General features: G+C 47.0%; 1 protein-coding gene and 1 long non-coding RNA gene across 2 annotated transcripts; one reads left to right on the top strand and one right to left on the bottom strand.

Moving 5' to 3' along the window:
• The first annotated feature begins 1,402 nt into the window (after positions 1-1,402).
• Positions 1,403-4,890, top strand: LOC103160946. Its single transcript, XR_003481393.2, has 2 exons — positions 1,403-1,751; positions 2,960-4,890. It is a non-coding gene; the product is annotated as an uncharacterized LOC103160946 (long non-coding RNA).
• A 2,923-nt stretch (positions 4,891-7,813) lies between these two features.
• Positions 7,814-22,260, bottom strand: Ribc2 (RIB43A domain with coiled-coils 2). The gene is made up of 7 exons (XM_027396173.2): positions 22,141-22,260; positions 21,527-21,608; positions 19,238-19,582; positions 16,646-16,764; positions 11,790-12,017; positions 8,750-8,916; positions 7,814-7,892 (listed from the first exon to the last, which is right to left on the bottom strand). Exons 1-7 carry the CDS (start codon positions 22,252-22,254, stop codon positions 7,814-7,816), a joined length of 1,134 nt encoding a protein of 377 aa, XP_027251974.1. The 5' UTR covers positions 22,255-22,260.
• Between the last annotated feature and the right edge of the window lie 95 nt (positions 22,261-22,355).

The following is a 22,355-nucleotide window of genomic DNA, read 5'->3' as shown; positions in this document are numbered from 1 at the left end:
TTCCTTCCTTCCATCCTTCCTTCCTTCCTTTCTTTCTGTAGATTTTTTTATTTGAATTAGAAACAAGATTGTTTTACATGATAATCCCAGTTCCCTCTCCCTCAATATGTAGTCCAGGCTAGCCTCGAACTCCAGATTCTCCTGCCTCTGCCTCCTTCAGCAAATCCTACCAGCCTGCGTCACCAGAACCAGCTTGATGTAGCCTTTCTAACCTAAGAGATGGCCAGCATATGCAATGATACCAGACTTGGCTAAGCATGCTCTCTGATACCTCAAGCTATCTCTCAGGTGACATGACCGGGTTTCTCCTGCCTGGTGGGTGCTGGCCACTGAATTTCCATTGCCCTACCCAGGAACAGAATTCCCCATTGTCAGCTAACTCGATCAGATAACTAGGCTACACTGTTCGAGGCCTGTTTCCCCCAGAGTGAATTATTGATGTGGGATGCCCCACTATATGCTGTGAATATATTTTATTGTCATTGGTTAATAAAGAAGCTGCTTTGGCCTATGTCAGGACAGAAAATAGCTAGATGGGAAATCCAAACAGAGATAGAGGGAGAAAGAAGGTCAGGTCATGGAGACACCAGCAGCTACTGGGGAAGCAAGATGTGAGGTAATGAGCCATAAGCCTCCTGGTAAAATATAGAATAATAGAAATGGGTTAATTTAAGTTGTAAGAACTAGTTAATAATAAGCCTGAACTAATAGACCAAACAATTTGTAATTAATATTAAGCCTCTGAGTGGGCAGGTAAGAAACCTCCAGTTACAAATTCTTCCCTGGTGGCTCCTGAATCATCATACCAATTGTTCCCTGGTGGGTCAGTTCTCCTCTCAGTTCTCAGGATGTTTAGGAGGGATAGCTGCAACAATACCAGAACCTTGGCTGTTTCAGTTCAGACTGTGAAACTCTCCCTGAGACAACTCAGGCAACACACCCATTGTTAGACCCCCGGAAAACTCAAGCCTCTGGGGTCTCAGCCCACAACCTCGGTTACCCCAATCACCAGGCAGATTCGAGAGCTTGATGCAAACTGCATGAGGCTTTATTGTTTTTTTAATGAGCTAACCCCATGTTAGCTCTGGTCTTTCACCTACCTGCCATGGCTGATGGCTAGCAAAGACAGCTGGAACCGGCTGCCGAGAGATCTTGTAGGGCAGTGTAAGGGGAGTGTCTAGGGGCTCAGGATTGGTGTGTCTCCAGGCTTGGGAGGGCTTGCCCTGTGTTGATTGGCCAACTGGTTGTTATGGCCCATAGGCCCTCCCAGGGTGGTTGCTATGCTCTGCACGTCATTGCTGTGCACTTGTCCGTAAAGCACACCCAGAGCCATAAAGCATAGCTCCACCAGCTAACTTCTGATTGGTTCCTTGCCATGAGGCAGGCATCTGACCTTAGTGACTAGGACAAGGTCAAACAAGCACATGTTCAGCTGTTATGGCTGCCGATATGGGGAGCTGGTCCCTTCACTATGTCTTGCACTGTCCAAGGCTCTGGGAGTAACTGTGAATGCAACAGCACCTGCCCTCATGGAACCTGCATCTTAGTGGCCAAGAGGACAACAAGTGATGGTTCTACAAACGAGACAAAAGGGCCATGGATGTAGGAAGAGTACCATGGGGGAAGAACCTTTCTGTATAGGGGCCAGGAAGTGTCACCCCCCCACCTAAGGTAACTGATAAGCTGAGTTGCTAGGAATGTTATAGCCATGTGTGTATCTGGAAGAAAGAAGAGGCCAAGCAGAGGGAATGGTGAGTATGGGGCATGCCCAGGGCAGGAATGTGGGGCAGGATCAGGGCATAGTAAGCAACAAAGTGGTTGGGGCAGAGGGTGAAGAGGGGAAGCAGAAAAGGAGGTGGCACAGTCATGTGGACTTTTGGCTCCTCTTGCAGTTGAAAAGATCTACCTTGCATTTTAACCCTGGCTCTGTGGTTATAGTGGCTTGAGAAAGAATGTGGTTTTACAGGGGAGGAATGGGTATGAAAGTGAAGGGATTAGGTAGATGTTGGCTTAGATCAAGGTGTCTCCCCCATACAGATGAGACACCCTGAAATTTGTTTTATACATACATATATACACTCACACATGCATAAATATACATACATAATGCATGCATACATACATAATACATATATACATGCAGATGTATTGAAGACTGGTGAACAGGCTTTGCTGATAGGGTATCTCTTCCGTGTGTGTGTGTGTGTGTGTGTGTGTGTGTGTGTGTGTGTGTATGTGAGTGTGTAAGAGAGAGGAAGTTCAATGCTAAGTCCAAATTTTCTGTCCAGAACGGTTACAAGGATGGGGTTGATCTTCCTCTGGGATGAGGAATGTGTTGAAAGACCCCGGGAGGCTCAGGCCCCCAGGATCTCGGTCCAACAACCCCAATCACTAGGTGGAGTCGAAAACTTGATGCAAACAGCACAAGGCTTTATTTTAGTTGTTTAATGAGCTAACCCCATGTTAGCTCCGGCCTTTCATCCATCCACCATGGCTGATGGCTAGGAAAGACTCTGCGAAGCCACTGGATAGAGATCTTATAGGGCAGTGTAAGGGGAGTGTCTAGGGGTAGGCACAGGCTCAGGATGTGCCTTCAGGCTTGGAGGGTTTGCCCTGTGTTGATTGGTCAACTGGTGGTTATGGCCCATAGGGCCTCCCAGGGTGATTGCTATGCTCTGTGTGCCATTGCTGTGCATTTGTCCGTAAAGCACACCCAGAGCTGTAAAGCATAGCACTACCAGCTAACTTCTTATTGACTCCTTGCCACGAGGCAGGCATCTGACCTCATAGTGACCAAGGCAAGGTCAGGCAAGCGCGTGTTAGGCTGTTAAGACTGCTGAAATGGGGAGCTGGTCCCTTCAGTGTAAGAAAGGATTGTGAAGGCTTTAATAAGATGATAACACTGGGCCAGCGTGGTGCTGGGCTCTGCAGCTGCAAGTCTACTGTTTTTTCCCCATAGGATTGAACTTGGACCCATAAAACCCTCCCCCAGAGAGGATATGGCTGGAGATGGGGCCTATGAACTGCACATCTTCATGAACTTGAGTTGAGAATGAACACTGGCCAGGTAGTGGAACCCGCTGCGCTTCTTACCAGAGAAGCAAGACAAGGACGCTGAGTGACCTTAGAAAAGAGACTTAGTGGTAACTGTCTAGCTCCTCTTCTTATCTCTAGGAAATTCAGATGCTTGTGAGACCTGCCATTCTGCCTGGACATCTTGTCAACGAAGCTACACTGTGAACCCAAGTCCCAGGGTGATTGAGAAGACAGTCTGGTGTGGAGGAGACGGCCCTAGCATTTTCTTTCTTCAATAAGCTTTGAGGTGTTCTGGTCCCCATATTGTAGCTAGTAGAGTTGAAGTTTCTCTGGCACCATTGGAAGAAGGAAGTTTAAAGTGTTTTCTAGAATAACTGTAAGAAAGACTCATATAGCCATGGGCTTTCTACTGGCCATGTCTCATTTCAGGGCCGTGATAAGATGCTCACCTCCCTCATTCATAGAAGAAAACAAAGGGGGCAGCTCCACAAAAAGAGTTGGAAAGACTGACTGCTGCCAGGTCTGACAGAAGGCATGGGCTCCACCATGGGCAGCATGTGCCTGAAGGTAATGGTTAGGAAAGAGACCTGGACATCTGGGGTGTGGCGAGCAATCAGAGATGAAGCACCACACTGTAAGTGCACACTGCACTTAGCTCCCTGCCTGGCTTCCACCTCCTGAAATTTTCCTTGTCTTCAACAATCCCCAGCCTCTCTCCATGCTTGGTCATCGGTCAGCGACAAGGATTAGGACTGCTGCTTGAGCACAGGGTGGGGCCTTATTGTCTCATTGCTCTGTCACCCAAAATGGCTGTTGTTCAGGTTGTCATAATGGCCTTCCCCACCAGCCTTCTTTATCTGCAGACACTCTGGCGCTAGTGGAAGCAAGATGGCCAGGGCTCTGTGGAGGTTGGAGCAGGCGAGCCAGAAACGCCACCTACTGGTAGATGTGGCAATGGCCGACAGAAATAGAGTTCACTTGTTAGGGGCCCTCAGCTACAGTTCTGGTAGCAGTAGGTGGAGTAACTGTTTTTTATCTGTACACTTCCTCCACTCTTAGCATATAACCTCATGTTTCTCTGTGGTCACCCTCCTGCCTTCCTAAAAGAACAGTTTTGCTAATCCTGGAACTTCTAACACGTAAAATCTCATGTTGTACACTCTTTTATATCTGGTGTGGTGTTTCTGCTTATGGTTTCTGTCTCTGACTTTTGGTGGACTTTATTAGCAACTTATTTCTGTGGTATTATGAATACAACACAGATGTGCACTTGATTACCTGTTGATAAACAGTTTGATTGACCCAATTTGGGGCTTTAACAAATAGCAACATTATGACCATTTCTGTAACAGTCATTTTGTGGACTTATATTTTCATTTCTTTTCTAGCCCCCAAGGTAAGCACATGGTTACTTTTGGACATGTTAATTAGGGAAAGTCCTTTTCCCAGTTGCAATTTGGCTGAGATGTGACTTCCTCATCTTACCTATCCTTGGTGTCTATTTCTATGGGTTTTGGTATACTCAGTGTTCTACAGCCATTGGTCCTAATTCTACCACATTCTCAGCACCCAGAGGAACTCTGTGCCCTTTATCTACCACTCAAGCCTATCCCTAGCAAAAGTCTAACTTGTTTTCTGTCTCTAAAGATCTATTCTGGACATGTCTTACATAAAAATGTAATCATACTGCGTATAGCCCTTCATGACTGGCTTCTTCCTTGGCATGTTTTCAAGGCCATCCATGCTGCATGTGTTCTGTTGGCAACTCACTTCTCTAGGGCTGAATAATTACTGTGCAGAGACATCACATTTTGTTGATAAATTCAACTGATGGACGTATAGTGTTTCTATGGACATTTCACTGTGTCTCCCTCCTTGTCTTAAAGTTTCTGTTTCTATCAAGAGATATTAAGACCATGCAACTCTTATAAAGGAAAACATTTAATTGGGGCTGGTTTGTAGGTTCAAAGGTTTAGTCCATTATTATTGTGGGGAACATGGTGGCACACAGGCAGACATGGTGCTGGAGAAGGAGTTGAGAGTTCTACATCTGGATTGGCAGGCAACAGAAAGATGGTGAGCCACTGGGCATGGCTTGAGCTTCTGAAACCCACAGTGACATACTTTCTCCAAAAGGCCACACCTACTTCAACAAGGCCACATCTCCTAATAGCGCCACTCCCTATGGGACTATGAGGGCCATTTTCATTCAAACCACCATACTCCTCAAAAGCAGGAGCATCTACCACCTCATCTGACTGTCTATTGTCTGTCAACAGAATGCTGCCCTAAGCTGACTTGTTGATCCTGGGCACCCAGTGAAGAGACTCTAGTTGGTCCAAGCATAGCAAACATGGCTCTGGTGGGCCTTTCCCTTCCCCTATTTCCTCTGCCTTCCTAAAAAGCCATTAGATTACATTCCTAAAGCTAGCCACCAAATTCTAGTCCCTTATTTGGTCACTTCCTCCCCCTGAGGTAGACTGCCAAGGTCCAGCTATCAAAGTATTGAAACATGCCCAGCTAAAATTAAACACCTTATCCTAACACAGGGTTTTCCCTTTTGCCTTTATAGACCTCCATTTGCCCATAGGTTATGTCTGTCTCTTTCCTCTCTATTCAGAGACAGTCCTTTGTTCCTCCAGGACAAATATTCCTTCCTCCCTCCTTTGTTCTTTTCCCTACCTCCCTCTTCCTCTATCTCCCATCTTTGTCTCTTATTCCCTATCTTTTGTCCCTCTGGGGCAAATAAATCTCCTTTGTGCTGAGACTTTTGTCTTGAGATATCTTGTGCCAAATACTGGCCCTTTCATCAATGTTCCCCATAGAATTATTGATACATCCAGGGGTCCCTTGGCATTTTATTCAGTGATGGGATGACTTATGATCCTATCCTCCAATAACTCAAACAGTAACCTTACTTGGAAATAGGGTAATTACAAACGCAGTTGTTAACATGAGTCATTATGCCCTTACCTTCCTGGCATCTCCATCACCAACTTTTTTGCATGTTTGTTTGTTTGTTTGTTTTTGTTTTTCAACACAGGGTTTCCTCTGTGTAGCCATGGCTGTCCTAGAACTTGCTCTGTAGACCAGGCTGGCCTCAAAATCAAGAGATCCATCTGCCTCTGCCTCCCGAGTGCTAAGATTAAAGGTGTGTGCCACCACCACTGGGCTTCCATCACAAACTTCTAACCCTCAGAACTCCAAGGAACTAGAATTGTCTACTGTTTAAGGGGCCCAGTCTGCTGTAGTGCTCTTAAGGCTCCCTCCCCAAAGCATTCACACCCACCCTTTCTTCCTGTCATGTTCTTGTCCCATAATGCACTCCTGGAGTCATACACTCCTGCTCAGGAAACAATGACTGAGTTCCAGACGAAGGTGTCTTGGGCTTGGTAGTGGGGCCACCCAAGCACACAGGTGGCCATCTGAAGAGGCTGGGCCCTGGTATCTTCTCTGATGGGGTGCTTTGGTTTCTGTGGGCAACATTTTGGGTTGTATCACAGGATTCCTCCACGTTGCTCCAGAGAAGAGAGGCCTAGTCTACCTGTGGGCTGGAGCCATTCTTAGGGGGTATGTGGGTTCCCAGACGAAACATGAGGTAGAACAACAGGTCCCAGTTTTATGACAGAGGCACAGACTGTGTGGAAAGACCCAGGCAAAGTGAAGTCTGTGGAAAAGCATGGGTGGACCCTGTGGTTGACTAAATATCCTGGGCCACTTTGTCACTACCACTGGACTCTTGGCTCAGGTGGGTGTTTGTAAAGGACAGACCTGTGCATATCTGTGGCCAAAAGTGATGGCCACTAAGCACTGCCCTACTCTACTGATGACCTCAACTCAGTTTGACCTTCCTGAAAGCCCAGCAGCTGTTAGCATCAGTGGTGGCATATTTCCTAGCGAATGCATTTATGATGGGCAAATGTGGAGGTCTCCTGGGTCTGGACATCCCCTTCAAGTGTTTGTCATTCCAGGGACCTCCAGACCAAAACAGGAGCACTCTTGCTAGCAGGAGCTCAAGTCACAGTGGGGATTTGAGCAGAGGCAAAATGGGTACTTTCTGGACCACATTCCTGAAGGGTGTGAATGCTAGGTTCTGGTGACAGGATTCAGTACAGGGTCTCCAGCTGGACCAGAGGCCTAGACTCTAGGATGGAAGCTACATGGTGGAAGGGAGGTTGAGCAAGCAGCAGAGGACACGGGGTCCTCCCCAACCAGCAGGGCCTGGAGATCAGATTGCTTTTGTTGCAGCAAGAAATACAAACTGATGCTTTAAAGAAGTCACTGTTGCCTGGGTCCATGTTATAGGAGCCAGAGGATGAAAAGGCCTCATGTTCTGGGTTCAATCCTGAGTGCTGAGATTTCCTGGTAGGGGGAATCACACGATAAGCCAGATGTGGGCCTTTAACTAAAGACTTTCCCACCAGACAGTGGTAGAGGTACTGGTCTGCCTCTGGGGTGAGAATCCAACCAAGGAGTGCTTCGTGGAACACATAGGACAACACCTATATGCTCACTGAGTTAGCAAGTGATTGCAGCAGCTAGCCTGGAGCTGGAGCAGCACACTGGCCCTCAGTGTGTCCTGTGTGCTCTGTGTCCACAGCACCCAAAGCTGCACTAGAGACCTTCAGAGAGCAGACCTTCAAGAGTGCACACTCCCCACCAGGGTAGTGTGACTTGACAGGGATGATGTTCACACCAAGGAGCAGGTTCACTTTGAAATAAGTATGACTCTTGGGGGACCGCACTACCATCAACAAGAAAAGGAGAGTCTTTTCTATTAGCGGCTTCTTGTATTAAACTGTGAGAAAAAATCTTCTGTGGGTTGACTTGTGGAGGCTATATTCATTTGTTTTTTCCTAATAACAGAAGAAAAGAGATAAGCAAATACGTGAGGTAAAGCCCCAAAAGTATTTTATCCCCACTCTACAGAGTCAACTCCAACACTAATGAGCTCAAAATAGGAGTTATCTGGGCCTAGAGAGACGTTTCAGTAGCTAAGAACACTTGTTGTTGCTCTTGCAGAGAACCCAGGTTCTGTTTCCAGCACCCACATGGGGGCACACAACAATCTACAACTTCAGTTCTAGGGGCATCTGATCCCCTCTTCTGGCCTCTATAGACACTACATACAAGTGGTACATAGGATTTATGCAGGCAAAACACCCAGACACATTATTTTTAAAAATGTATATGTATATGTATATACATCCTCTCTACTACTACTCAGTAGTGACACTGAAGTTAGAGGGACTTAGTGTCAGTGACTCATGGGGACATCCCACATGAGTATGACTGTCTTGTCAGGTCATGTCTTGAGTGCTCCTTTTAAGCCCCAGTGGAAGCCAGGACAACTGTCAGACCCAGTGGTGACTGAGTTTAGGATAGAACAGCTGAGTAAGCCAATGCCTGCCTGGTGCTTGGTTGCTAGTTTGTTGGGCATGACTGCATCCTGGAACCACTCCTGGGGTTCTGTCTGTACTCAGGTGACTCTGGCATGTGAAAGATCCTGGGAGCCCTCCTCCCCTCTGCCTGGAGAGGGTACACAGTAGGCTACTGCACCCCAAGACTCAGCCTTGAAGGCTCCTCCCCCCCCCAAAAAAAGCCTCTCTGATTCCCCAGGTGACTTAGGGTCCCTCAGGCACTTAAGGTACACATGGTGACCTGTGGGTCTGCCCACCTAACTCTGCACCTATGGAAGGTCCCTGGCACTCACTGTGAATACTGCTTCCTGGCCAGGTTGAGGTTGCTGCAGTCCAGGGCCTTGCGCAGTTCCCGATGCAAGCGTTGCTGCTGACGCTCATGCAGCAGGTTGGCACGAGCCTTCTGGATCCTGCGTCGGTCCCAGTCCATGTTGCGCTGACGCTCTTCCTCCTGAAGCCTCTGAAGGCAGGAAAAGGGGTTTACCACCTTCTCCCAAGGCCCAGGAGCCAGTGGGGTTCATCTGGGAAACATGGCCTCTTTTTATGGATGGAGAAACTGAAGCTTGAAGAAGGAGAAGGGAGGTGACCTCACACACTCTGCCCTTGTGGCCTGGCAGCTTTCTGCCCACAAATGGCACTGATGCTCTCTTATTACTGAAGGACCTGGGGACTTGGCTCCCATAGCCTTCCCAGCCACACTGATCTCTATCTAGTCCTCAGGAGGGCACCCAGCTGGCTTAGCAAGCCAGATACCACCCCAGCAAGCTGCCCAAAGTGGGGATCATCTGTGGAGCCCCTGAGCACTAAGCCTCACCCCATGACAACAGTGTCACCATGAGGGTGTGGGTGACAGCCTAGTTCTAGAAGTACTGCCTTTCAGGCCTGGATATGCACTCCAAATCCTTCTTGGTGAAGCATGGAGCCTTCCAGGGGATGCTGGATTAATGTGGAGAAGTTGCTCCCAAGAGAGATCAGCTCGGTGAGCATCCCATCAATGACCTTCCAGGAGAAGCAACTGGGTGGTGGGGGCAGGTTGGAGGAAAGATGAGCATCCACACTGCCAGGGCACGAAGTCAGCCTGCACAGGCTTAGCCACCTGCCACCTTGCCTTGCTTCTGGGAATATCAAAAGCCTCTCTAAAATTGGATTGGTCAAAGACACCAGAGCCAGCAGCATACTTGCCTCAACATGAGCTCCATTTCCCAGACCACCCAGGGCACAGAGAGCATGGCAAAGACAAAGCACCAGAAGACATGGAGCAAGGGCCTGAGCAAGAATCTTTGTTTGTTTGTTTGTTTGTTTTGTTTTTCAAGACAGGGTTTCTCTGTGTAGCTTTGCAGCCTGTCCTGGCACTCACTCTGTAGACCAGGCTGGTATCAAACTCACAGAGATCTGCCTGCCTCTGCCTCCTGAGTGCTGGAATTAAAGGTGTGGGCCACCAATGCCCAGCCCTGAGCAAGAATCTTAATGTGGTCTTTCTCGCTTTGTGTGTTCCTGCCTTCTAAATCTTCTAGATTAAAAATTGGATCAAAATACTGGGTTTAGAGCCAACCTTCATTCCACAGTCCAGCTGAACAGATGTATGACAGACTGACAGAGCCTTCTGCCATTCCTGCCCTGTTGTCTCCTCCCAGGCCAGCCTTCCCTGCAGCCAATCACAGAGTGATCCTCCCTCACCCCACCAGCACTTCTGCCTGGTGGGTTGCTGAGGGGGCAGTCCACATCCTGGACTGTGGTGCAGGGGTTCCTGCACTACCCTCCAGGAACACTTTTCCTTCCTTGACCTCCAGACATCCTTCTTGACATCCATCTACCCACCTCTTATCCAGGTACCTTTAGCAGGTTCCTGCTTTGTAAATGAAGGCCATGCCTGAGCCCCAGACCTCAGGGCTCCTCTCCTGTCTCTTCACCTATGGTCACACCCAGGACTGCTACCGTATTACTTTCTGTAGATGACAACTCCCAAACATAAGGCTCTAGCCTAGTCCTTGTTCTGAGACCTGATTATACACCCTGCTTCCTTCTCTGTTTCTCCCCTCTTACACCTCACCTGGAAATTGTAGACAGAAAATGTAAGAGTCCCCAGTAGCCATCCTTAGTAAAGAACCACTAGGCCAGGTGGTGGTGGTGAATGCCTTTAATCCCAGCACTCGGGAGGCAGAGGCAGGTGGATCTCTGTGAATTCGAGACCAGCCTGGTCTACAAGCGCTAGTTCCAGGACAGTATCCAAAGCCACAGAGAAACCCTGTCTCAAAAAACAAAAAACAAACAAACAAAAAAAGAATCACTAGTGACACATTTCCCAATGTCCTTTACAGTTGGAGCAATTTAAATGTTGTCCAATGAAACATGTCTGGAAATGTCTTGTGAAACTCCTTAAAAATGTTATCCTTACTTCTCTTTCTCCACTGTTTGCTCATGTATGCAATGGTTGGCATCTAAGCAGCCATTTTGCACAAAGTTAGAACCAGGCGCCAAGGATGGCAGAATACAGTGGCCACAGAACTTCTCTTCAAGCTTGAGATTGCTTTGAGGACTGATTACATACAGATTGGATTCTACCTTGTTTAGAATGTTTTAGCTTGTGCTTTTTGGTGTTCTTTTCTTTTGTCACATCAGGCAAACCTAATCCCACAGATGTCTGGTGGACATTACACAGTTAACATATGCAAAGTTGTGCTCATGAGCCCCCACAACCCGAGTGCCCCTCCCACCAACTTCCCATCTCTGTAGACACAAGTTCCATCCTCCAAAGGCTGTAGTCATCCTCTGCTCCACACATCATGTGTGACCATTGTATTTGGCTCTTGCCTGCCCACACCCCCATGGGGAATATCCTTCTGTATGTTGTGAATATATGTTTTTCTTATTGAATAAAACTGTTCTGGCCAGTGGACAGGCAGAATGGAGCCAGGCAGGAAGTATAGGTGGGGCTACCAGAGTAGGAGAGTGCTGGGAAGAAGAACAAGAGTAAGTCAACAGGAGACATCATGTAGGGAAGGTAAGACACTCAGGTATTCTATGATAAGCCAACACCACATGGAAATACCTATGTATTAATAGAAATGGGTTAATAATTAAGAGAGAGCTAGCTAATAAGAAGCCTGAGCTATCAGCCAAACAACTTATAATTAATATAAGCCTCTGTGTGTTCATTTGGAACTAAACAGCTGTGGGACTGGGCAGGACAGAAACTTCCATCTACACCCCCCCACACACCAGAATGAAAACTGCCGTGGTAGAGGATTTCTCAAAGTGAGTATTGACACAGGAGCTGGGTGTCAGGGCAATTCAGGGGCACAGAGGTGGCTCTGAGGCCCAGGAGGGGCTCACCAACTTTTCCTGGATTTGTTGCTTCTGAGTGTAGCGTATTTCTTCCAGTTGCTCCGGGCTCATGCCCTTCCAGCGGTAAAGGACCACTTGATGAGGCCCAAAGGAGCTGGTTGCCTGCTGTGAGCTCTCAGTCAGCAAGTCGCTATGCAGCAGGTTGGAGATCTCAGTCATGTTGTCCTCTTGCTCTTGTTGCTTCTCTTGCCTCTTCCTTTCTGCCAACTCCATAGCCTGTGCAGAGAAGGACCTTGGAATACCCTGGAGTGACTTTAGGGTCAAGACCTCATCTGGGCCCTGGCTGCAGGCTGGAGACTATCAGAGCTCTGTTGGGCAGTGGCTGGGCTTTGGGGCATTCCCCACCGGTGTGTGTACTACTATGGGTCTCTGCATCAATTTGTCACAGCAAGGAGCTTCTCCACTGGCTCATCTCCAGTATAGGGCAGTGTATATCCTAAAAACCTTTGGACATCTGTAGGCCTCTACCACAAACTGCCACAGTGGTGACTTCTAAAGGGAGAAGCATACGACTGCCTCAGCAGTCCTGACAGTTTCAGCATAGCCCCCATTACAAATGAATTCCTGTCTGGTGAACACCTTTAATCCCAGCACTTGGGAGGCAAAGGCAGGTGGATCTTTGTGAGTTGGAGACCAGCCTGGTCTACAGAGAGAGTTCCAGGACACCCAGGGCTACTCAGAAAAACCCTGTCTCTGGAGAAAAAAATAAACATAACCAAATTCTTGTTGATTCACTGCTCAAAGTCTGGAAGTGAGGGCCGTGTGATTTGTATAGTATTCCTGCCTTCTCTGGGCTGCAGATATTTCTCTGTACAATCAAGAGATGGTAATTCTTGGTTGTCAACTTGACTACATCTATAGATGCTGGGTACATGTGTGAGGGATCTATTTATTTATTTATTTATTTATTTATTTATTTATTTATTTGGATTGGATCATTTGAGGTGGGAAGCCTGTCGTGGTTTAAATAAGAATGGCTCCCAATGGATACTTATTTGAATACTTAGAGGTACTATTTGAGGATTAGAAGGATTAGGAGGTGTGGCTTTGTTAGAGGAAGTGTGCTGCTGGGGATGGATTTTAAGGTTTAAGAGTCCACAGCAGGCCTAGTGCCTCACTCCCTGTTGCCCTTGGTCAGCAGTGAAAAGTTCTCGGATACTGCTCCAGTGCCATGCATGCTGCTGTGCTCCCACCATGATGATAAATGGACTAACCCTCAGAAACTGCAAGCAAGCCCCCAATTAAACGTTTTCTTTCATAAGAATTGCCCCAATCATGGTGTCTCTTCACAGCGATAGAACACTGACTAAGACAATGACCCACCTTAAATCTGGGCCACAACTTCTGGTGGCAGCCTAATGTAAATCCTTGCTTGTTGCCTGTTTGTCCTCACTCGGACTGGCAAGCTCACTCCTCCACTGGTGCTAGAGCCTACTTCTTTGGGATTCTAGGGTATATTGAAGACCACCTGAGACATCCAGCCTCATGAACCAAATGGACAACTACTGGGTTATTGAACTTTCTGTCAGGAGATAGCCATTGTTGGAATAGTCTGACTACAGCTTATAAACTACTCTAGTAAACCCCATTTTTATATATAGAGATTCATTCTATCAGTTCTGTTCCTCTAGAAAACTCTGACTAATATAGGTGACTAGGAGACATTTCTCAGCATTGACTATTCTTCTTAGAGAAGAATGGACAGAGAACTTAGGCAGGGGCTTGCAAGAGGCCAACTGCCTTGCAATCTAGCGTAGGCTCTGTGGCAGACAAAGACCAAATTCAAATACTTGCCATTTAAAAGTATTTGTATTTCCTTGGAAAATTGCTCATCCCTTCTGAGCCTTGCTTTATCAATGACATTAACCAGCCATTATCAATGACATTAATCAGGCATTAATCAGCCTCTGTGGTAGGGTAGTCAAAGAGCCAAACATGGCAGCAGAAAATTGTTGCCAGCATTAAAAATATCATGAACTTTGGGAGCCCATTCCCTATGGAGGGATACTATTTGCAGCCCAGATACAACAAAGAGGGCTAGGCCCTCCCCCAAATGATATGACAGACTTTGTAGGTCCCTGGTGGAGGGCCTCACTATCCTTGGGGAGGAGTTGGGGGATTGGTTGGGGTGGGGGTTGATGGGGAACATGGGAGGATGGAGAGTGAAGGAATGGGGGAGATGGATATGTAAATATGAGTAGTAATTAAAGAATTTAAATAAAAAAGATCTAAAAAAAAAAAAAAAACGAAGAACACTTATAGTACTTGTAATGGGGCAGAGAGTTGCCTCATAGTTGAGAGCACTGACTGCTATTCCAGAGGACTGAGTTCAATTCCCAGCACCCACATGGCAGCTTTTAACTGTCTCTGACTTCAATTCCAGGGGACTGACACCCATGGCAAAACATCAATGCACATAAAATAATAATAATAATAAAAAAAGAACACTTGCAGCTTGCTGGTATGTCCTCTGGGTCCCTCACCAACACTGGCGTTCTGCCCTGCTTTTCCTCTCTGCACTGCTGGAAACCTGGATTCTCTCAGCCTGGACTCACCTCAGTGTCTCTGAGTTTTGATTCGTGGCCCATCACAGAACAGTTTACTGCATTGCATCTCACAGATTCAGCTGGCTGTGTGCTACTACCACACCATAAACACAGCATGTGCTATACAGAATCCACCACGGTCTCTGAGTTCAGAGAGAGGAGGTTAAGAGCAAATGGGAAGCGGGGTGTTGTTAGTATTCAGGCATCTGTACTGGCCTGTCCTTGGGGTTTTGACAGGATACGCCCTCAACTGCAGCCACTAAGAGCAATACCTGTGCACATTCACTACATTCCCTTTTAAAAGGGCCCTGCCCACCTTCCATCCTTCTCTCTCTCTTTCTCTTCCTCTCTCTGTTTTCCCCTCTCTCTCTTTCCCCTCTTTCCTCTCTCCTGCTGTTCCTGTCTCCAGAGGCTGGTCTCCCTCCTTCCCTTTCCCCCTTTTATGATCTCTTTCCCTAATTAAAAACACACACACAACAACAACAACAACAACAAACAAACAAACAACAAAAACCCTCTACTTGAACCTGTCGCATGGCATCTTTCTCTCAAGTGCTACTTTTCTTAAATTACAACAGGTGTAGTGTCACATGCCTTTAATCCCAGCACTCAGCAGAGGCGGGCAGATCTCTGTGAGTTCAAGGCCAGCCTGGTCTATAGAGTGAGTTCTAGAACAGCCAGGGCTACAAAGAGAAACCCTGTCTTGATTAAAAAACAACAAACAAAAAACCAAAACCAGTAAATATGAAATAAAATCAGCCATTTTCTTCCTGAGGCCATAGGTCTAGAGACAGGGAGACCTGGTAAATCACCAAGAATAGAACTGCATGGGAAAAACAACAATAACAATAACAAGCCAGGTGTTGGTGACACAGGCCTTTAATCCCAGCACTTGGGAGGCAGAGGCAGGCAGATCTCTGTGAGTTCGAGGCCTGCCTGGTCTCCAGAGCGAATGCCAGGATAGGCTCCAAAGCTACACAGAGAAACCCTGTCTCGAAAAACAAAAAACAAAACAAAACAATAACAAAAAAAAAAACAAAACCTAGAGGAGGAAGCAGTTTCCAAAAGAATAAGGAACTTGGGGCATCTTCAGGAGGGGCTGGAAGACAGGAAGTTTATGGGGAAGTCAGGCAGTTGAGAAGAGGAGGGTGCCATCAGTCTGCACTGACTGCCTGATTACTGAGCTTATGACATGATAAGAACTGACACCAGCCCAGGCCAAATGGTGTTCATCTGCACAGATGTTCCTGTCCTCATGTTCTGGAGGTTAAAAGTGACACCCTTGTTGATGTCTGTGACCTCTGTCACCCCAGGTGTCCATAGAAACCATGCCAGATAAAACCAGAGGGTCATGCTGAGCCAGCCCTGCCCTTTGCTGGCCCTGGGAAAGCTGGCCTTGCCTCTCACTGGAACCTACAGCAAGAGAGCTGGTCCCACCCCTCACCACAGGTGAGGGTGAACTGACCCTGAGGGCATGCATGTAGGGGAGCTGACTCTAACAGAGGCAGGTGGCCCCAGTGGCCCAGACTGACCAGCTCAGCTACCACCCAGGGTCTCAGCCAGGCCTTGGGTTGGCTCACCCTAACATCTATCCCATCTAGGACCTCTGAAGCTCATGAAGGGACTGGTCCTGTGGATCAATACCCAAAGTATCTCCATGACTCGGGGCAGCCACAGGATATCCCAGAGGAGTTCCAGTGAGGATCCAGTGAGGATGGTGTACTGGAAACCAGAAGCCTTGAACCAGACCAGTGACTCATTGCAATGAACATGTGCCAGTCAAGCTGATGGGACAAAGGGTATACTGTATGACACACTGAGGCCCCCAGTGTTACCAGGACAAATGAAGAGGAGTTGGAGAGGTGGGAAAGGAGAAACAAAGAGATTTTGTTGTTGTTGTTTTGTTTTGTCTTGGTTTGGTTTTTGTTGTTGTTCTTATTTTTGTTTGTTTGCTTGCTTGCTTTGTTTTGTTCTCTTTTGGAAGGTTGCTGCAAGGCTGAGGGGAGGATATGGGGGGACTGGGAGGTGAGCAGAATCGGAGTGCATGATTAATTCCCAAAGAATTAATAAAGAAGTTTTTTTGTTTGTTTTTTTTTTAAGTTTCACCCTTCCCAGTCCCTGCAACTTATATGAAGTTTACAGCCTAGTTGAGGGGCAGGCCAAATTAGATCTCACCTACCTCTGTTAGAGCTGGTGGTGTGAGCAGTCTCAACTTGGGACCCTTCAAAACTTAGGGAGCCCCGAGGAAGCTGCTATGTGCATGCTCTTTCCTTCAGACTGAGCTCAGGGTGCATATACCTGGTTCTTGTTGAACTCTTTCGTGGCCGCACAGAGTTCCTTTCTGGTGAAGTTTTCCAGCTTCTGCAGCTCTCTGGCTTTTTCATCAAACTTTAGTCTTGTCTGTGTGTAGAGGTCTTCTGCCAGGGGACAAGATACCATCAGCCTGAGTATGCCCACCAGAAGTACCATCTGTGGCATGGTGATTCACACTCATTTCTTACCATGGAAGAGAAGGGAGAGTGGGTTGGAGCGGGGAGAGCTACTGCCTCACAGGTTCTGGGAGAGCAGGATGATTTAGGTGTAGCTCATAGATCTTTGTGAGCAAGGGGTATACTTGTAATCTCTACAGACTGATGATGTCTGCTGTGAATTGGTGATGTCTGCAGCAGTCCTAGGGTAGATTAGTTAGACCTTGCTGACACTGGTCTATCAGATGGTTTCAGCCTTACAAAGGCAAGAAGCAGTAGGAACCAGGAAAAAAGGGCTGTAGAAAGAAACCAGACAAGACCCGTAGCAAAGAGTGCCAGGTCACAGACACTTGTGGAGCAGCAGCAGAAATTTGCCAGGCCAGTGAGGGGGACAAGGCAGGGTGAAATTGGAGGGTACCAGGAGTGAAGTAGAAAAGTTCAAAGTCAGAACAGGCTTCCAGACATGGCCTAGCACCATTATCAGCAGGCTATTGTTTAACCGCAGTGTCCCACACCCTCACCGAGGTACAGTGCTGAGATGCAATGGACATATGAAAAGTCAATGTTCAGCAGCATCTGCTTTCTCTACTTGTGCTCAGAGTGGCTCCCCATTAACTCCAGACACAAAGCGCACACTCCGGTGCTGGCGATGCATAGCCTCACACACAATAGGCAAGTGCTCTACTACTGCACTGCAAGGCAGTCCCAAAGGCCCAGACGCTTTAGCGTTGGCTTTCTGGTCTCTGTACACCTTCATCATCAGCTTACTCTTCTTCTGTTAATCTGTCATGTACCAGATAGTGATCAAGAGCCTAGACTGGGTCCCACATTTCTCAGGGCACACACAACACAAAGGTGAGAAAAGGGGGTTCAAAGCACACAACCCCCCCACCCCCCCACCCCGCTCAAATAGATATACAAAGTATGCTAGTCCATTGAGGAAAGGGAGGATGAGATGAAAAAGGAAATGCTGGGAATTCTGGATAGGGAAGTTGGAGGGTAGGGACCAAGAAACTGCTTTTCTAGGAGGACATGTTTATCCAGAGCTGAAAGACTAAATGGTCAGGGCAGGTGCAAAGGCCCTGAGGTGGGAGAGACATGAGGGAATCCAAAGTGAAAGAGCCAATGTGTTTGAAATGCCCTGAATGAGGTGGAGATATCAGCTGATGTTCTCCAGGTGGGCAGAGGCCTAACATGTACAGTCTATGCGCTGTCTCTAAACTCATTCCACATCCCACGAAGACATTAGATATCTTTGAGCTAGGATGAGGGCATGGGTGTGGCATGGTTCAACGTGACATTATTTGAGAAGTGTCATTCTGCCTGACATGTTAGGAATGGACTAGAGGTGGGAGTGAACAGTTAGAAAGCCACTAGCAGAGGTCCATTCAGGGAGAAAATCTGATGTCTTGTCTCAACAGTGGTGGCCAAAGGATGACGAGAAGTGGACAGTTCAAAGAATATGCAGGAGGTAGAAGGGGCACAGTTGAGGATAGTTGAAGATGGGGTCAGGATTGCCTCTCAGATCTCTGGTTGGACAGGCAGGGGAGGCTGAAAGAGGAGCAGATCCAACAGAGAAACCAGGGAAAAGAACTGGCCTGGAAGGCAAATCCAGGGGGCTGAAGCTGAGAACTGACATCGGAGAGGGGAGCATGAAGACCGTGGGCCAGGCCGGTCACAGCAACTTTAGTGGACAAGGAGGACAGAGGAGGGAGCTGAGAAGGAAACCATCAGAGGAACCCGAGCTGAGCAAGGGGACTGAATTAACACAGAGACTGGAGCAGCTGGGGAGGGCAGAGCAATTGCTCCCACTTAGCTCTGGTTTGCTCTTCCCAGCAGCTCTTCCCGGTTCAGTCACTAGTGACCTGCTCAGAAGACCAGAAGCTGCTGCAAGTGCCTGCCAAGGAGGGGCTGATGGCCTCTATGGAGGCAGAACATACTGCTTTTTGTTGTTGTTCCCCATAGAGAGGCCCTTTCATGTCTGAATCCTGAGGCTCTCTGAATCCAGTGAGTCCTGATGAGAACCTGCTAGCACTGGGCCTGTGACTGGGCTCCCAAAGGAGACTTGGATAACCACACACATTTTTATTCATCTTCTAAATAGGCTGTGTCAGCTTCTGCCTCCAGGTTCCTGCTCTTCACGGGTTCTGGGTTCTACCCTCAGTGATGGACTGTGACCTGGAAGCTAAATAAACCCTTTCTTCTCCAAGTTGCTTTTGGTCGTGGTGTTTCATTCCAGCAATAGAAAGCAAACCAGGGCAATAGGAGTGCTCAGAAAGCATTTCCTGTACTGTGAAGGCACACCGGGAGATGCTGACTCCTGGGGCTGAGGTGTTGACTTTTGTAATGTTGACAGAGCTTTTAAAAGCACCCATAAAAACTGAGCTAGGGGTTGAGATAAACTTGTCTTCTCTTTCATTACCTGCAAGCTTGTGGTCAGCCCGCGCTCTCTCCCACTCTCTGTACTGTTGCAGGTACCATTCTCTGTTCTGCTCCTGTTGGAACTTCTTCCTCCAGTGGAAATTTAAATCCTCTCCAATGAACTTCTGCATTCCTGATATGCTGTTCCTCGGGTCACTGTCTGACACCCGGGCTGGGAGATCTTTCTTGAGGGCCAGTGGGTCAGACAGATCAAACTCACGGCGAGTTTCTGGCTTCTGAAATCTCTGCTGGAAGTCATTGATAGCACAACAGAGTTGTTTCTTGTCCCTCCGTTCCCGGTCATGGAGTAGGCACATGATCTTGTCATTGTGCCTCATTTCTGCAGCTAGGAAAGACACAGAGTACAGATAAGCTACAATGAATACAAATGGATCTACTTTAAAACTAATTTTCCTGATCTAAGCACAATGTTCCTAAAATGCAACATAACCATTAAAGGAACAGCATCCACATATAAAAAAGCACTATAAACAGATCTTAAATATACAGGAAAACCGATTGAAAAGTGAGCACAGGCTAACACAGGCAAAGTGCTGTAAAGAAGAAACTCACGTGGGCAGCATACTTAGAAAGGAATATTAACCTTTCATGGGGCACACCCAATGAATTTCAGGCAGAATGCTTAAAATGCTGCCAGTGGCATACATTAGTGTGGTGTGAGGAGTGAGATTGAGACTGTCGCACTCACTACTGTTGAAGTATAACTTGGTACACAAACCAATCCGCCCCGCTGATTCCACTCCAGTGTCTTCTCCCATGTGCACAAGGGACATAATAAGTACATGGACACTCGTTGCAGCAGTATTTGACAAAAATCTTTAAAAATCTGGGTGTGGTGGTACACACCTTCAATCCCAGCACTTGGGAGACAGAGGCCAGCCTGGTCTACGGTCTCTGTGCTTTCATAGGCATGCCTATGTGTACACACATAACACACACACACACACACACACACACACACACACACACACACACCCGCCATACTGACACACAAAAGCAAGTGTATATTATTAAGGATACATAGATAGTACATCTATAAACACAGTGAAATGCACACTTCTATAGAAGAAAAAAGGGGAAATTATAATGGGGTGGGGGGTACTTATGTTATATACAACATAGTTCTCAGAAAGAACTCTTGAAGATTCCTGAGGCCAACATGGCAAAATGTTGACATCAAGCCTGGTGGTGGCCACATGTGTGTCTGTTAAATTGCTTTTGAAAGTATGAATTACTTTTCAAATAAACAGGATTGTAAAGTTTGGAAAATGTATAATAGTATAAAGAACAGCAACTTCATTCATAATTCAACCACTCAAATGTAACCACTGAAACAAATTTTGTCATTTTCTTTTTTTTTTTTTTTCCGAGACAGGGTTTCCCTGTGGCTTTGGAGGCTGTCCTGGAACTAGCTCTTGTAGACCAGGCTGGTCTTGAACTTACAGACATCCGCCTGTCTCTGCCTCCCGAGTGCTGGGATTAAAGGTGTTCGCCACCACCGCCCAGCAAATTTTGTCATTTTCTAATCATATAGATTAAAGCCTAAATTGACAGCACGTTTGTCTGTATAATTATATGTCCATTTTTATATATGTCCATTTTTAATATTTAAAAAATCCTATGGTATTTAAAAACTCGAATGTTCAATAATTGGTGAAATTGCTGGCTATGAAAGTAAAACTGGATTCTGTTTGACATTTTGAACTAGAACCTAGAATACATGTATACATATTACATACTATACATAAATTACGGAGTTAGCTCAGAGGTCTGAGCTCCAGGATACATGTGTCACTTGACATCAACAGCTGTCCTCCATAGAAGGTCAGCTTTGAGTTTGAAATAGAGAATGTGTACATGTGTGCTTAAGGCTTTTCCCTTTTAGAGCAAGGATTTTTAAAGAAAACAATAAAAACATTCCTTGTGTTTAAAATATATTTCCTAAGATGCACACTGAGATTCAATAACTGCTTTTTCTTGAGAGGAATTATGCTCATTAAGTTAAATGACCACAAGAAATTGTGGGATTTTAAAAGGAGAAAGACCATGCAAATGATAACTCTCTCTCTCTCTCTCTCTCTCTCTCTCTCTCTCTCTCTCTCTCTCTCTGTGTGTGTGTGTGTGTGTGTGTGTGTGTGTGTGTGTGTTCTCATTCGTGCACACGCAGGAGACTGAATCCAGGGCCCTGAGAACAACACAAAACATTTACTCTGGTTTTCACAGAAATGAAGACACGAAGCCTTAAGGTGAACATTTTAGAAGTGCTCACCAAAAGTTTCCTGCCTAGCTTTTTCAGTTGCTTCTTTTATCTTCTGTTCACGAACTTGAACATCCCAGGCTTGTGGGTCTCCCTAGGAATGGACAAGGGGAGAGAGGTTAGAGCAGGGCACAATCCCTTCATCTGGTCACGGCATCAACAAATTGCCTTCCAGCGCTTGGATGGCTTTGCTTATAGCTGGGTGTCCTGCCTATGCTGTCAGCTGCCACCATAGCTTTCTTCACTCAACACACACACCGTCCCAACAGTGTTTAGGTACCACTCTTCTGGGAAGCCCTCTATGATTTCCCCTCCAGGCTCCAGTCTGTGCTGGTGCTGATGCCACTGCATTTTCTGTGCCCGTTTTAAGGCATTGCCTTTTTCACTACATGGTGAACTCTGCAAGGTCTCCCACCTCCGGGACCCGACTCGGGCTAGCCAGGACATTTGTCACCTGGAAGAATGGAAAACTGAGCTAAGTAGGAGGAAAGGAAATGTGTCTATTCCCCAACTGGCTCCCTCTGGGACACTGCTGGCGAGGTAAGGCTTTTCAAGTCCACTCAGCTAAACTTGGTGCTTAGTTATAAACGCTCCTTCAAGCATTGGCTCCGTCCCTGGTGCCTCACCCCAATGATCCTGTTCCTGGCGTCAAAGATCTGTCCCTGCCTGCACAGCTCCATATACTGCCTCTTGGCTAGGGTGGCGTCCTGTTGCAGGTCCTTAAGCGTCGCTACATCCATGGCTCTGGAACCGGTGAGTCTTCAGCAGCTTTCAGAACAAACACGGTAAGAAAAGGCGACAGAGATAAGCAAGCTGTAGCTCCGAGAAGCAACGCTCCCAA

Source organism: Cricetulus griseus, chromosome 2 (assembly GCF_003668045.3).
Source record: "Cricetulus griseus strain 17A/GY chromosome 2, alternate assembly CriGri-PICRH-1.0, whole genome shotgun sequence".
Taxonomy (NCBI): domain Eukaryota; kingdom Metazoa; phylum Chordata; class Mammalia; order Rodentia; family Cricetidae; genus Cricetulus; species Cricetulus griseus.
The sequence above is the reverse complement of the archived record's forward strand: the minus strand, read 5'-3'. Positions and strand labels throughout refer to the sequence as shown.